We start from the raw sequence: 17,487 nt of genomic DNA on the forward strand, positions 1-17,487 counted from the left end.
ATGGGGCTTCATTAAGAAATGCTAATCGCAGCCTATCATAGATTTGTTGTTGAGTAAGCCCACAACGAAAGTCATAGTAAATCATTGATCGAAAATTTTCTCGCGTTAGGTTCATTTTCACGTTTAACAAGAGTTTTAGATTTGCCGCCAATTCACAAAAACAAATGACAAATGAATGCAATATACTATATTAGGTTACCAAAGAGTTCTAAAATAGAAATTCAAAAAGTTTTCATTACCAATGTTTCTAACTGGCCAGTTCTAAACATTTTCAGTGTTACCCACGTATATTTAGGACTGGGTCACCCTTATCATTTAGGGGTATGAAAAATAGATGTTGGCCGATTCTCAGACCTACCCGATATGCACACAAAATTTCATACAAATTGGTTCAGCCGTTTGGTAACCAACATGAGATTTTTATATATTAGTTTGCATAAATATTATGGTGTTCGTAATATTAATGTTTCGTTATTAGAAAATTTCAGAATTTCAATCAAAATAATTAAGCACAAATCAGAATAAAATTAAAAACACGAACGTTTTTATATTGATCCGTAAATATTCGATCTCAAATAACTTTTTCCAACATACGAACAGCCTTTGGAATACCCTTAACATGACTTTAACAAAAATAGTCTACCAATTCTATCAAAGAAAATAAAGTCTAGATAAGTAGTGATTTTCATATCACCTTCCCAATTCGTTCTAAAGTAAATTCTTTAAATATTACAATAAGTTAAGTGGGTGTTCTATCCTCCTGATAAAATTAATCTGCATGTAAAATACATGAGTGCTTCGAACACGTGAAAGTGTCATGAGTTGAAGTAGATATTTCGAATTGTGACTAAAAGTGAAGTGGTTAAATTTCATGAAATTATTGAAGGTAACGGAACCAGTGTGCCTTTTATACATTTTTTAAAAGTTCTCCTCGCTAACTTTAGACAAGTCAATTCTAGTAAATCGATAGAAATGTACTTAGAATGACTCGCGAATTAAATTGTATTTAAGTCTTCAATACACCCACTATTTTTTACAATCTTGATTGGTTTAATATTATTTAATTTTGTTGAGTACGGCCTTGTCACTAATAACGTTTTTAAGCGTAGATAAATACAACTGTTTAACTTCTAAGCCAATGCTGATAACTGGCTTCTTAAAATTTTAATCTTTGCTTTAAGATTTAATCGCATGCCATTACAAAGCATATAAAAGAATTATTAAGACATATTAGATACATAATATACAGCCAGTAAATTATAAATTCTTATATGATCTCTTATAAGTGCAGTATTCTAGTAAAAAGAAATATTATGTAACAACGTTTAATTTCTCTTTTACTACAGATATAAAACTTTGGATCAATACTCAACATGGTAAAAATGCTGTCTACAGAAGTATCTAGCCCTAAAACAGAAGATGGTATCGCTAAATTGATTGGACAATTTGGACGCTGGCAATTCATAGTGTTCTCAACAGTTTCTCTGGTGAAATTGTCCTCAGGATGGGTGCAAATGGCAATATTATTCCTGACACCACAGTTTACATTTTGGTGCAGCGAATTCAAAAATACAACACTCACGGATCTTACGGGAAATACTGCAATTTTAAATGAAAATTCAAATACATTTAAACAGCTCGAAGGACCGACAGTTGCAAATTCGACTTGCTATAAGAATTGCTCAAAATATTCTTACAATTTATCACCGTTTGACAACACCATAATTTCGGAGTGGGATCTAGTTTGCGAACGCGCATGGCTGGCAAGCTTCACACAAATGGTTTTACAATTCGGTATCTTGCTCGGCAGTATCGTGTTTGGATTCTTATCAGATCGGTAAGTTATTTTTTTTAAAGAATACAATTAAAATGCGAGTTAGTGTCACTATATTACTCTACCTTAATCTAATTTAAGGTTATTTAGATATCTTTTTTTAAAGAAAAGTATTAGAATTTTAATAGGAGCCTTTTGATTTTTATCGATTGTGTTTTCAACTGTCTTACTCTTGCGGCTTAAATAGTTAATGCGTCTAGATAGACAGTCTTGCTGTTAGACAATCGATAAAAACAGGCCATGTTTAGTGCGTGTTTAGCTACGTTGTACACTCGCGATTTGTATGACACTTTGTTTTAGTGTGCGTGCATTGTTCAACATAGAGGTTAGTTCTACACTAAATTTTTTCGACTTTCACAGCTGGAATAGACTATCTAGACGTATAAACGATCTAAGTCTTGTGGTTTATACAGCCCGCTGACTCAAAGGTCTAAGTAATAGGGTTGACGTTAGCTTTGTTAGCAATCTTTCGGGCGCTGTCAATGTGACACATTTTTAAAATAGAGGCGAAAAATGGGTAACCTAACACCTAATGGAAAGTAAAAAAAGAGCCGCCCTGTTCACCGGGGATATTGGCGGTTCATTGCATCGGGGATACAACAAAGGGAGACTTTTTAACAGTAAACGCCACCATTTTCGGATACAACTTTGTTCCGGTTTTCGAAGCTCAAGACGATAAGCAGTATTGTGCAAGCCTTCTTGTGTTTCAGTTTGAAGGGCACCAGTGTTAGTAAATTTACTGGGCTAATGAGACATAACATCTTATGTGTCAAAGTGAAGAGATTAATAATCGCGATTCCACTCAGAGGAACGTTTCAGTTACCATCAGGTGAACATCTTGTTCATGTCGTCGCTTATTTTCATTTAAAAAAATTTAGTTGGTCCAAATTCTGACTAATTAGATAGTTAGTGTACAAAAACATTGTACATTGAAACTGTTTTTAAATGCAATCAATAGTGGTCTACGCGTATATGAAGTATTTCCGGAAGAAACACAGAGCAAATTGTTTTATATTTTTGAAAGTACTACTACTATTGTAATTGAGATTATCCTCACACAATATGCTCAGCCTTCACATCAAATTAATGATACATGTTTTCCTTTCAGATACGGCAGGAAAAACACATTCCTTGTCTCAATAACCTCACTAATCTTGTTTGGATTCGCGATTCCCTTCGCACCCGACTACATAACGTTTACAGTCCTTCGATTCTTCTTGGGAGTAGCAACTTCAGGAACCATGGTCATCTCTTTTGTGATTGTGATGGAAACGATTGGTATACGCTACAGGGAATTACTGGGGTGCTTGTTCCAGATACCATTTATAATAGGTCATATGACTGTCCCGTTGTTCGCGTTCTATCTGAGGAGTTGGGATAGCTACAGTCTAGCCATGGCTGTGCCACCGTTAATATATTTGATGTACTTCTTTGTGCTGACGGAATCACCTAGATGGCTATTGAGTGTTGGCAAAACTGATGAAGCAGCGAAGATTGTGAAAAAAGCAGCTGAGTTGTAAGCACTTTTCACAAAATATATTATCTGGTATTCATTCTATGGACTAATATCTAAGCCTTATTCGAGGCTCTTTTTTACTTAACCTAACAGACCTTCATTGATTCAATTCCATTTGTCAAAGCAAAAATTAGATTGTGTTTTATTTTAATTAAGTGTTCCCATGTAAATTATCAAGTCGAACCCACATACTTGAGCAAATTTTTAAGTATATTACAATTTATCGGCTAGACAACAATTCTAAGGCCAATACGTAATGAATTCTGTTACTTACATATACTTATTCTTTGAACTACTAAGATATGATTAACAGTTAAAACTAAAATAATTTATAAGGTAAATAGTATTGTGAATTAAAATAATGAAATCCTCCTTATTAAGGAAGAGGTTATTTGTGATGCTGCAATGAAAAAATAACTAGTTTAATATTTATTCGTTTCAGTAATGGCTTGCCAACAACAAAAATCGGAGAGACCCTAAATAAAATGGCGGAGGAGATACGCGCAAAATCAGATGAAGCGCGCGCGAACTACAGTGATCTGATGCACCCCACATTGCGGGTGAAGACAATCTGCTGCTGCATCATGTGGATGGTGGTGGGACTCACCTTCTACGGCGTGAACCAGTTCATCAGTCAGACCAGCCCTGACCCGTTTGTGACCGTGGCGGCTGCAGGGGCTATACAGGTGAAAATATTACATAAAAATATTCAAATATAGGTACTAGATGTAACTTTGCAGAACTGTAGAACCTAATACACGCGACAAGCGATATCTGACAAATAAACTCAATAAGTACAAAAACGTTATAAATAGAAATAAAGCTCCTAAAATATACGCTGTTGGATTTGAAATAACCTCTAAAAACATTTAGTTATGTAATTTAAGGACTTTATCGAACGTAATAAATATATAAAAAAAAATGCTAATCTTTATAACATCTCAACATTACGCGATTCAAGTTTATCATAATCGCTCATTATCAAATGGAGCATTTGTAATTTATAAAAAAAAAAACTAGTATTTGACCCGGCTAACGTTATTTTGCAACATAAAGTATCCTCATTGATTCATTCGATCATTGTAAGAATTGACATAAGTAATGAAATGTCATTGACTGATCAAATCTCAATAGGTATTTCTTAGTCAAAAAAAAAATTGTTTCCAGACAAGAAATCACCAAAACTAATATAAATAAAATAAATAAATACTAAAACCTTCTATAATTAAAACATATTAAAGGGATCGATAGATATTTTATTAAAAATTAGAAACGATGGATATTCGATCTATTGTTGTTGGCGCGAGGAGCACTATTTTTAGCGTTAGATTTAAAATATAAATAATGAAGATAGAGTTCCGGGAGTCGGGACATTTACTCCTTAACTCTGTAAGAAGATGAGAGGAGGTTAACAGACACTCCAATATTATTTATATGTATATCAGCTACCTGACAATAAAAGTCCCGTTAAAAACGATCCAGCCATTTCAGAGATTAGCCGGAACAAACAGACAGGACAGGACAGGAAACTAAGACAGACAGACAAACAAAAATTGTAAAAAATGTTATTTTGGTGTATGTACCGTATATATTCATGTACATATAGTAAAAAACGGTTATTTAAATATTACAAACAGACACCCCAATTTTATTGATAAATTAATAGGTTTTGTGTTGCTAACAAAAATTAAAGACTAACCCTTTTTTTTATATAACAATCGCAATTTGTTACGTGCCGTAAAATCTTTAGTACTCATATTTTTAGAAGTTTTACTAATAATATACACATTTTTCAATGTCTTGAACAAACTAAAAATTTATTGTAAATCCTTACAAAGGCAAAATTTAAAATCTCTGTGTTCATTCATAAAGCTGCTTAAGTTGCAGTTATTAGATTTTGCCAATGGCAACACAAGTAAGTACTAGAAAATTCCGTATATCTGTTATTTTTTTTTTATTTGTAACAGCACCTGAATCGCAATATATTCTTGATAATGTTCTATATGTTTATAAGCACATTGAGGAAATACTACACTGGCCTGCAAAAGTAAGTATCACACTTTTCAAATTATTTTTTTTTCTTAACTATAGAAGGTAGAGACTTAAGATTAAAAACGTTTTGTTGCAAATTTTATAGGCTTTAATTCTTAGAAACTAAAATTATACATTAGTAAAATTTTTAACTTAAAAAAGATAAAACAATGAAAATAGACTTTTTTTGTTTAGTGTAAAAAAATCAACTAAAATGTATTACATGTTATTTAATTTTCAATAACTGGTATTGCCTCCTCGAGCTCTGATTACAGCTTCGAGCCGGTTTGGCATACTGAACACTAGGTTTCGGAGCCGATGTTGGGGAATATTCTCCCATTCTTCTACCAGGGCCTGCTTTAGAGCTCTGAGGGTAGTAGGTGGTGGTCTGCGATTTCTGACTAGCCTCCCAAGCTCTTCCCAGGCGTGTTCAATCGGGTTGAGATCAGGACTTCTTGATGGCCAAGCCATCACGCTGATACCGACCTCCTGAATATACTCTTGTACGATATGAGCCGTGTGTGGCCGGGCATTATCATGCATCAGCATCGATCCATCACCCATATTTGCTAAATACGACCTGCATACTCATTGAGAATCTCTTGAGCATATCTTTGCCCAGTGAGGGTGCCATTTTCTATGGCTACTAGCTCTGTGCGACCTTCTGAAGATATGCCAGCCCATACATGTACACTGCCTCCACCGTATTGGACTCTTTCTGAGATGCAGGCTTGAACGTATCGCTCACCAGGTCGCCTGTAAACACTTCGCCTTCCATCAGAAGTGTAAAGGGAGAATCGAGGCTCATCTGCAAACAAAATTCTTGGCCATTCTTCTTCATCCCACTGCCTGTGTTCACGGGCGTATCGCAGTCTGGCTACTCAATGCTGTCTCTCGAGTTTCGGGCCACTCGCTGGTCTTCGGGGCTTCAGCAAGTCTTCTTCTCACTGTACTGTCACTAATGTAGTCCCTCCGGGTCTGAAGTAGCTGTTGCTGGACTTCAACTGCATTTTGGTGGCGATTTCCTAACACAGTGGAAATAATATAACGATCTTCTCGGGCACTGGTACACCTGGGTCTGCCATTACAAGGTCTCCTCAGATGGTGTCCAGTCTCTTCGTACCTTCGCTTTACCTTCTGGACCGTTCGTACCGTCACACCCACCATTCTTGCAGTGCGACGCATACTGATGCCTAGTTCCAGAAAAGCCATGATCCTAACACATTCTTCAACTGAAAGAGGCATGATAAATAAATGTTATGTGCTTTTTAGCATAAATTTTTAAAACAAGACCCATCGATCTTGAAAAAAATTTAAAACAGAAAGAAAAATGTGAATGGTAAAATTGTAATTCGGAAACGTCCACTTTGAAAAAGGAATGGTTTTGTTTTTAAAGTGTTTTTTCAGCCAATTCTTAAAAGAAGATTACCGACTATAAAGTTTTTATGTACAAAATTAAATTCTCTTTGGAGTCCTTTTTATTTCGAAAGTATATCTTGTGAACTTAAAACGCTATCCCAATTTTAAAAGTGTGATACTTACTTTTGAAGGCCAGTGTAGAAGCTGTGACAATCGTAATGTTAATACGCAGAATAAACAAAACTTATTATGCCTACTACTCGATTAAGTCGAGCTACTAGATCTTTTGGGCGATGCTTATGATCCCAGATATATACTTGATGATTCCAGAAAATGTATAAAAGAAATGTGTTACGAAATTTCAAAGAATTGTTAAAAAACGTTTGTGTGGGAAAGGTTACTATAGCATAAACGATTTACTTAATGATACCACAGGCTTGGAATAAAGCGAACGGGCTCTTTAATTATAAATGTTTATTATACGATATTATATTGTACCTAATCAATATTTTTATTAAAACAAAAGTCCGCTGAGTTTCTTGCCCCCGTTGTTCTCAAGTCTGAGGCAGTTTATTTTGAATGGGCGGAAGTTTTTCACATTCAATAAGTGATTTTGAATCCTATTTTGAATAAAAATATTTGAATTTGAATTTGTAAAATTTAAATAAATAGCTATTATATAAAAAATAACTATTATATAAAAAAAATTATATAATAGTTAAATATTTGAACATAGTGATAATCTAGTCACATAGCCTTGCTATTTTACAAGTAACTGTTCCGGTGTTTCGGTACAGGTTAAGTCTATCGAAGTTTTGTTTTAAAAAGCATTCAAGGCTAAAAAATAATTAGATTCGAGCCGCGAAACAATGCAACAATGTTTTTGCTATAGATCCCTGTGGAGTTGATATAATTACCATTAATAACGAGTCACGTTTTATTTAAAAAATAAACTCGAAGCAAGTGTAGTGGTTTTGATTTTCAGGTGGTGTTTTTTTTAGTATATAATTTATACGTAAACTATTTAAGGCTATTTATTTCCGTTTGTTGTAATACAATCAAATAAATAAAAACTTTAAATCAATTACGAACATAGATTTGGCTCTGAGAGATTTGGCTTTGATCGGATCGTGTTGTGGTAGTAGTTACGCTCGTCAGAATTTTATATTAAATAATTATTTTCGCGCGAATATTGATCAAATTGTAAAACGATTTTGTTCGCAGAGGTGTAACTCGTGTGTGTGAATATTATTAGCTCTTTCCGCCTTTTTGCAACAGTGATAATACAGAATTAATAAGTAAGATTGTAAGTTACAATTGTATTTAAATGTGGGTACCGACAAATATTGTTTGCTACGACAGCGCCAACGTATCATCGGTCAACAAAACGACTATGAGCAAGTGCGGAGCGTGTGGCAAATTCCTCTCCTCGATAGAAGCCGCTAGTTGTACCATCTGCCCCAGTCTTTACCATAAGGGGTGCGTGGGTGGACCGGATACGGCCACTATTATAAAAGACTGGGTTTGCCCAGATTGCAAAAGGAGGACCAAGAAGGGTGACAACAGCATATCCCCTATAAGAGGAATATGCAGCAGTACTCCTAGCACTTAATCACAACCCACTACTACTGACATGAGCTCGGAGATTAGAGATATGCGACGCGAGCTTGCGGACTATATGGCAGAGCTTCGCAAACATCGCAAAGAGATGTCTGAACTCCGGTGTACTCTGTTAGGTTTAAATGAGCGCCTCCACTCCGTGGAGCGTAGACTTGATGCAGTTGAGCAGGGTTCCGTGTCGTTGGAGAAGGTGGTGAAGCTGGAGAAGGCGGTAGAGCAGTTAAAGGGGGAGCTCAACGACAGAGACCAGGAGGCCTTATTGACCGACTTAGATATCGGTAACATTCCGGAGCCTGCAGGAGAGAACACAGTTCACACAATCACCGTCCTGGCCTCAAAGCTGGGAGTGACCCTGGCGCCTGCTGATATCGTGTTCGCTGAACGTGTTGGTCGCAACGTGATGGGTAGCGAGATCGCTGTGGACTAGCCAAAGCGGTCGCGGCGCATAGTGGTACGGCTAACTCGCCGCCAGCTACGCGACGAACTGCTGCGCGTGGCGCGAGTCCGCCGCACGCTCTCCAGCACCGATCTCGGGGTGGCTGGTGCACCTCAGCGGGTATACGTCAACGAGCGGTTGACGCGCCATAATCGTCAGCTCTTTCATATCATATCATAGCTACCTATGTGAGCGTCACTAATGTGTACAGCTGTCCCACAACAGTTCCTCCTCCTTGACATCTGACACTTTACCGGTTGTAGAAGGAGTACAGCAACGTTCTATTTTGGGCCCCATATTATTTATTTTATACACAGCAGACATCAAAAGCCATATCAGACATTGCAAATACCACTTTTATGCTGATGACACCCAAATATATATATCTTGTAAGCCAAGTGAAATAGATAATGCGGTCCAGTTGCTTAATGATGACCTTAATAGTATTATGTTGTTGGCCCAGAAAAACAGTCTATGTCTTAATCCGGTGAAATCAAAATACATAATTTGTGGCACCAACAAACAGCTGAGCCGTTTAAAGTTTTCACATGACATTATCTTGATGGGTGAACCCATTGAACGTACAATTGTAGCACGTAATCATGGTCTTCTTTTCGACAGCAAACTGAGATTCCATGATCACATCACTAGCCTAGTCAGTAACTCTTTTTACAGGCTGAAAGTATTATACAGGATGAGACCTTATCTGTCAAAGGAGATGCGTATCTGTCTTGTTGAAAGTCTAGTTCTCTCAAAGCTGAATTATACAGATGTTGTCTTTGGCCCACGTTTAGTGTCTGTAACTAAAAAACTGATTCAGAGAGTCCAGAATGCATGTGCTCGTTTTTGTTTCAATATAAAGCATAGAGACCATGTCGCCCTTTTCTTGAATGAGCATTCAATGTTAAAAATGAAACATCGGCGAAAACTTCATTTAGCTTGTCTCCTTTTTGGTGTATTGATGTTCGAGAAGCCAAAATACCTTTATGACAAACTATCAAGAACGGCTAGTCTTAGGTCGTGTGGGTCACGGCAGTGTTCTGTTCAGATGGTTATTGAGAAGCATCGATCGGCGTCATTTAGAGGGAGCTTTCGTTACTCGGCAACCAAATGTTGGAATAACATCCCAACGCCTATTAGAAATTTAAAAAGTCTACCCTTATTTAAAACGTAATTAAGACAATTTCTTTTACAGGAGCAAAGAGCACAAGAGAACTTGGCTCAAGATATGAGTGTAATATGTTAGATTCAGATTGCTCTTGTCTCTTTAGTACTATACTATCTTCCCTCTTAAATTAATAAGTGAATCGATTGGCAACCAAACTAATTATCTATTTTCGTCTATCTCTAATCATAGTTCATTTTAATAATCTATTTATCTAGTAGGTAGGTACTTATTCTTTGTATGGTGCTAGTATTTTTATTATCATTTTGGTTTTGATTGTATTACACTGCAAAATAATGTCGTAGGTATTTTTTAGTTCAAAATTGTAAGCCTAATGCACAATATAAAATGAATAACATATTAGTTGACAATTGTTTGTTGATATAATGTGGCCAAAATGTGGCTCTAGAAGTCCTGTAATTATTTTGACAGTTGACAGTGTCATCTGTCACCTAGACAGTTGGTTGACGCTTGAGGACGCTTGAAGACCACAGAGCAAGCAACCATCGGTTCGATACTGGTTACACCGAGAAAGTCGCAAATCAAAACGTATAATTCACAACAAATTTAAAAATCATAGCGTACATACGTCAATACGTAGAAGCTGTCCCAATGGACAGCTTCAGGGTCACAGAATGGCTCAAGCGGAAGATCGGCGCTGGACATACATGATGTGTATCAGCATATGCCAAGCTTGTGCCTATTTGCAGCTGATGTTTGAGCTTCTTTTATTTCTATTATGTTTAAGTTTCATTTTAATTTTAAGCTGTAATATATTTAGTTTTGATAAGTTTACTTTTGTTTATTACACATTTTTTAGCTGCAATAACTTTATTATTATATAGATTTATTTTACTGGTACGCCAAAATAACGATTATATTTATTTGTTTGATTAAGTTCTTATGGCAGGTTTCGTTATGTTCGCTTGTGGCGGCATCTTGGGGCGGGTCGTTTCCTTCCTAAAAACTATGGTCGAGGGACGCGATGGTTGGTTTATGCGTTATACTCGTGAATAGGCCCTAATTGTAGTGGATTCATGATGTTAACTTAAACATTTATATATTTATAGTTGTATTAATATTTGTGTAATGTTACTTTTATTTATTTTACAATGCGTGTGAATTCATGCATCAACTGGACTAAATAACTCTTGTATTTGTTTTTACAAATTTATATTTTTTAACTAACTTGTGTAAGTCATGTTCAGTCACGTTTGAGTCTTGAATTCGCATAGATTGTAATAAAAATAATTTGTAAAGTGATGAAGCTGTAAATATTATTTCAAAAAAGTACAACTAAACGAAATGGAATTATGCGAAATGGTGGTATCTACTGATTTGGTAAATTTAAGTTTTGACATTAATAAGTTGGACGGGGGAACAATTAGACATAGATATAATAGTACTTTTTTAAACTGGCAATTTTATTTATTTATTTATTTAAGGTATTAAAGTAATAGTAGTTTTTGACATAACTGGATAAGAATGAAGATGAAGATGAATGAAGATTTTTCTTCAATTAATTTAAATTAAGTTATTAGACAAGGGAGGACAACTCTTGCAATATCATACAAAATAGGCAACATTCACTAAATATAAAGCTCATAAATATTGTTCACCAGAATATACAAGGTATCTCAAGTAAGGAATTAGAAATTGAACTGTTTTTGAGCTGCTGTAATATAGATATATTATGTATTACAGAACATTGGCGTAAGTTTAGCTTTAGCAGCTCCAGTTTAGTTTTAGAGAACATAAAGTAGTCAGTTCGTTTTGTAGAAGTAGGGCAATACATGGAGGTTCCCTAATTATTATTAATAATAGATTAAAATGTAAAAATAGAAGAGATATTGTTAATCTCTCTATAGAACAACTAATTGAGATAGCTTGTATAGAACTAGAGCAATTTATTATTGTAAGTGTATACCGCCCCCCCACTGCATAAAATATGCATCGAGCATAGAATGGAGGAGGTACTATCAAAATTTAGCAAAACTAGCAAGTCAATTATAGTGTGTGGAGTTTTTAATATAAACTTGGTTGAACCTTCGGCCAATTGTTGTTAGCCTTAAAAATTTATTTCAAAGTTTTAATTTGTTCAATGTATTTTGGGAACCTACTAGAATCACTTCTACAACAGCAACCTGTTTAGATAATATTTTTACAGATGTTTCTATTACTAGTAAACTCATAATTAATAATCTTCAGTCCGACCATAGTGGGCAACTTATAAAAGTAAATACAAGATTGGACAATGTCAGACCAAAAAAGGTGACGATTATACCAGTTACGGGTAGCCGTCTTGAGAGGTTTAGAAATAATTTGGTAAATACGATACCATTTTTACACTGTGGTGAAACTGCTAATTTTCACTATAACTTAGTCTTCAATTCCTTCTGTGAGAAATTTGACAGGATTTTTACTCCAGTAACGGTTACAGTAAACAACAAACATAGTTTTAATTATTAAATCATATTTAAGCGAAAGAGTTCAGATAGTCGATGTAAATGGCAAACGGTCTTCGGGTAAACCCGGGTGGGAATAGGTGTTCCACAGCGTTCTATTCTCGGTCCTTTCTTGTTTCTTATATATATTAACGATCTACCGTTTGTGGTAGATGATAGCCATGAGACTGTATTATTTGCTGATGATACTTTACTTATTTTTAAAGTGAAGCGACGTGCGGATATTGATGACGAGGTAAGCAATGCACTCTCAAAGATAGTGCGTTGGTTTGAGACGAATAATCTGTACTTAAACAGTAAAAAAACAAAGTGTTTACGGTTCATTACACCAAACACAGCGGAGGTACAAACCAACGTACTTATAAATGACCAGAGATTGGAACTTGTGGACACTACGGTCTTCTTGGGTATCACGTAAGATAAAAAGCTTCAGTGGGGTCCACATATTACCCATCTAGCAGATAGACTCAGCTCTGCGGCATATGCAGTTAGAAAGATTAGAGAGTACACGAATGTTGCGACCGCTAGATTAGTGTACTTTAGTTATTTTCACAGCATCATGACGTACGGTATATTACTATGGGGTCATGCTGCTGACATTGATATAGTGTTTGCACTGCAAAAGAGAGCTGTTCGTGCTATATATCAGCTTGGTTATAGACAGTCTCTCAAAGAAAAATTTAAAGAAATAAATATTATGACAGTTCATTGTCAGTACATTTATGAAAATTTAATATATGTTCACAAAAATCGTCACCTTTTTGCTCTTAATAGTGATTTTTATTATTATAACACTAGAAATAAGGGATTGCTTGTAACTAATTCTAGTAGGCTTCATAAGATACATAATAGCTTTATGGGTAAATGTATACACTTCTACAATAAAGTCCCAGCCACTGTTCAGGCATTATCTATAAATAAATTTAAATGTTTTATAAAAAAAATGGCTCTGTCGTAAATCCTATTACTCCACTGCTGAATATCTAAATGATCGAACAGCCTGGGACTAGATTGTGATTATTTTATAGCAACTGTACAATATTGTATATTTTTATTGAAAAGAGCGCAAAAAAAAGAATGCTGGGAGAGTTTCTTGCTCCGCTTCTTCTCTCTCAGAGCGCCATTTGTTTCCGAAGCGGTAGTAGTATCTAGTAATATGAGAAATGACATCAAAAAGAATCAATTTTGAGAAAATAAATGCCTTTTTATGCCTTTTAAGATCTCATTTTAATTTGATTTATTTTAGAAAAAAAGAAGATACCACCGTTTAAAATATATATTTTTTTATGATAATAAGGGACGAGACGAGAAGGACGTTCAGCTGATGGTAATTGATACGCCATGACTATTACAATGCAGTGCCGCTCAGGATTCTCTAAAAACCAAATAATTCTGAGCGGCACTACAATAATTGCGCTCGTCACCTTGAGACATAAGATGATAAGCCTCATTTGCCCAGTAATTTCACTAGCTACGGCGCCCTTCAGACCGAAACACAGTAATGCTTACACATTACTGCTTTACGGCAGAAATAGGCGCCGTTGTGGTACCCATAATCTAGCCGGCTTCCTGTACGAAGGAGCCCCCCACTGGTATATAAATAAATAAATAAAAATCAATAAACAATTTGCTACTTACTAATCTTACTCGTAATTTTCCAAATTATAATAATAATCGACTCTTTAAGCTAATACGGTTTAAATTATATTCACTCAACATAATGATCTGCAATACATGAAAACTACTTCCTAACTTGGTGTCATTTGTTTTCAGATTCCAGCAAACCTATTATCAATATGCCTGATCAAGTATTTCGGCAGAAGAATCCCCATAGCAACAGCATTTACTTTAGGAGGTCTGTGTATGCTGCTGTTAGGCGTGGTTCCCCACACCTATACTACGACCCTCACACTTGGCACGTTGGGAGTAAGCTGCATCGCTATGGTTGCCACTTCCATATACGTTTTTACATCGGAACTGTTCCCAACTGTAGTCAGAAATATGTCGTTAGGTGCTTGTTCTACGTTTATGAGGTTGGGTTCCATGATAGCGCCGTTCATATCGAACTCTGCTGTACCATGGCTTCCGACTGTTATATTTGGCTTTACCCCTATTGCTGCCAGTCTACTATGCCTGTTCTTGCCTGAGACTAAAGGTATCGCATTAATGGATAGTATAGATAAGAATGATAAGAAAGACAATGATAATTAAATAAGTATCATAATGAAGGTTTTGAGCAAATAAAGCGATATGAACCATAAAAGATGTGGCTACAACCTCTTACAAAGAGAATATAACAAAATTATTGTGGTCACATCATTTTTACGAATCGTAATCCTGCGACAATTGAATTGCATATCTTTTATTTATCTTAACATATAAAGCATCATAATATAGCATAGAAGATATGTGCAATGTTAAATCGGGAATTTTTTAAGCTATTGCATAGCTTCTATCGCGGGCATTGAGCGTCGAGACCGAATCCAGAAATTCCGTAACGAAACTAACCTAACACTTACTTACTAGATGTACATAGATATTTCGCCACGGTCATTATAGTTGCCGTGGAACAGCGGTTATCATGTATGCTTTTTGTGCAGAAGGTCCCAGGTTCGAGCCTGGGGTACGTCTTGATTTTTTTTAATTTCTTTATTTTTTTTATCACCTTTTTTTAAATGTTGCAATAATGCAATAGCTTTATCGCGGCAGTCCCCGAGACACGTCTTTTTTTCTACATTTAATTCAATGAATAACACCACAAAAACAAATATGCACGTGTATAGATAACTTCAGTACGTATTATATACCTACTTACCATAATCAAAGTACTTATACGGCCCCAAATAAGAAGAACAGCTTCCCTACTAGCGTTGATCCACGCAGGCACCTATCCTAATAATTGTGACATGTACGACAAAGCTTTAATCTTCTTGTTCATAGCTTCGCTAACATTAACGGCTTTTTACAATAACCTATGGTAGATAAATCTATCCTTTTACGCTTACTTATATTTCAATAACGTGTTGACAGATTGCATTGGACTAAAACTAATAATATAATTATATTGGACATAACTATGGATAGATAAGATCTTGTCGTTACACAGTGATAGCAATATAGGTATCTGTAACAAGAGATACGTTATTGAAAACGGCTGTTAATCTATAAGACATACGTAAACTTCTGTTATAATACCATATTATTAAAAAGTCAATAACCTATTCAATTTTTATAGCTCAAATACACAAACCTACTTGTGCAGCAGAAAATAATCATTTTTAAAAATAAATTTATTATTGGATTTATCTATACTAAAATAATTTGTAACGCATAGATTAAGATTAATTGGTCTCCGCTGTGCTCCAACTAGATACCGCAGACGTAGTCGCACAGTGCGGCAAATAATACTACGCCCAAGTGCTCGATATACTCGAGCCAGTCTGTGACAATGTGTGTGACGTTGATGTTTCACATGTTCTGTTAAACTTTGCTAATAGTTGAAACTAAAATGCTGGGTTGCGTAGTAAAACTTTGTAAAAAAAATAATAGTACAAGAAACACACATATCACCACTTAGTATTTAGTATTTTATTAATTTCAATGTAAAATAACACTAAACGTATGTTACAAAATTTGAAAGATGCCATTGTGTGTCAAGATGCCACGTACACAAGCATCTTATAGTTGCCGTAATTAAAAAGCTATTGTTCTTAGGTAGTGTATTAATATCTACTTGGAGCGCAGCGAATACCAATACTCAATATAAGTTGTAAGTTATATGATGTTATTATTTGTCGATAGGTTATTGAAATGTAAATAAGCGTAATAGGATAGATTTGTTTACCTCTAGTAAGTTAAACTCAGCATAGATAGATAATTGAAAACGGCCGATAGACACTATTTATTTGACTGAATATGACACAGAAGAGTTAACCGGTTATCTTAAATTGACTTGGAAATACCATATTTATATAGTAGCTAAGCATTTGTACAATAATTATTGTAAGGTATATTGTGATATTAATTTTTATTAAAATTTATGCATAGAACATTTTTTTATTTGTAATGGAAGATGTGATGGTAACATATATAACATGAGAAAATAAATACATAGGTACTGTCAGCGACACTTCTCAAGACATTTAGTAGATAAGTCTTATATTTGGTATCGGTATAATTAGTATCAGAAGAAACCGGCCGATCACCCTTGGGGAACCCAGTGAAGAAGTACTTTAGCTCCACCGCGTCACCGCCTGCTGTCACGCTGAATTATTGGAGTTTTATTTCCCCGCGCTGCTTCCCCCGCTGTACCCCGACCCGCCCGCACTTTTTGGTGTGACTTAGTGTGACAGACGGGAATGTGCCCGTCGTCGGAACGCACAGGGTGGGACCCCATCAGCGGCCACATCGATATCTACTAGTACCTTTTTTAATGCGCGATTTGATTCCACCGCGACAGTCTATTACCGAACTGGTGCAATAAAGAAATAAAGCTAAAAGCTGTATAATAGATATGACTTTACTATCAAAACTATCTTCCCAGCTAGGGATTGATGCTTACGTTGTGCTGTGACTTGAAAACTCTCATACTCGCCTAACTAAATTTTATGAATTCTGGGCAGTCGAAAAGTACGCTAAAACTTTTAATTTACCTTAGTATAATAATATTGTGGGAAAACGGCTGTATTTTTCATTTACAACAAGCTTGATTCAAGATTCAATTCAATTGATGTAAAATTTCAACTCGATTCCTCCACGCTGTACATACAATGCAGCGACCATTCGTCAAGTGAATACTTCTTTAGTACGCTTTGTTTTGTCGGTATTAAATGAGTCTAAGCCGTCATGTTCGGCTATGTAGCGCTCGTTTTTATTTCTGGTAGGTGAATATGAGTTAAGTGACAGCAATTCTGTTTGAAGAGTAATGACGCCTATTTGGGTAAAAACGTGCTGAAGATGCCTCGCGGTCGCGGTCGCTGCCTCGATAGCTCTATGTTGATCTCGCGATTTCTGCATCATTGTCCCAATCGGACCATTGTTCGTGCGAACAAATCGGTTCAG

General features: G+C 35.7%; 1 protein-coding gene across 2 annotated transcripts in view; it reads left to right on the top strand.

Annotated features, from left to right (window-relative positions):
• LOC126975486 (organic cation transporter-like protein) overlaps positions 1-16,475 on the top strand; it is a 28,663-nt gene extending 12,188 nt beyond the window's left edge. The window contains exons 2-5 of one of the 2 annotated variants that reach the window (XM_050823399.1): positions 1,347-1,837; positions 2,943-3,350; positions 3,793-4,036; positions 14,200-16,475. In XM_050823399.1, the coding sequence (XP_050679356.1) occupies positions 1,374-1,837; positions 2,943-3,350; positions 3,793-4,036; positions 14,200-14,637 (1,554 nt within the window). In that variant the 5' untranslated portion in view covers positions 1,347-1,373 and the 3' untranslated portion in view covers positions 14,638-16,475. The remainder of the gene's footprint in view (positions 1-1,346; positions 1,838-2,942; positions 3,351-3,792; positions 4,037-14,199) is intronic. The other variant, XM_050823400.1, reaches the window with a different exon arrangement.
• Positions 16,476-17,487: the final 1,012 nt, after the last annotated feature.

The sequence above is a fragment of the Leptidea sinapis genome, chromosome 36 (genome assembly GCF_905404315.1).
Source record: "Leptidea sinapis chromosome 36, ilLepSina1.1, whole genome shotgun sequence".
NCBI lineage: Eukaryota > Metazoa > Arthropoda > Insecta > Lepidoptera > Pieridae > Leptidea > Leptidea sinapis.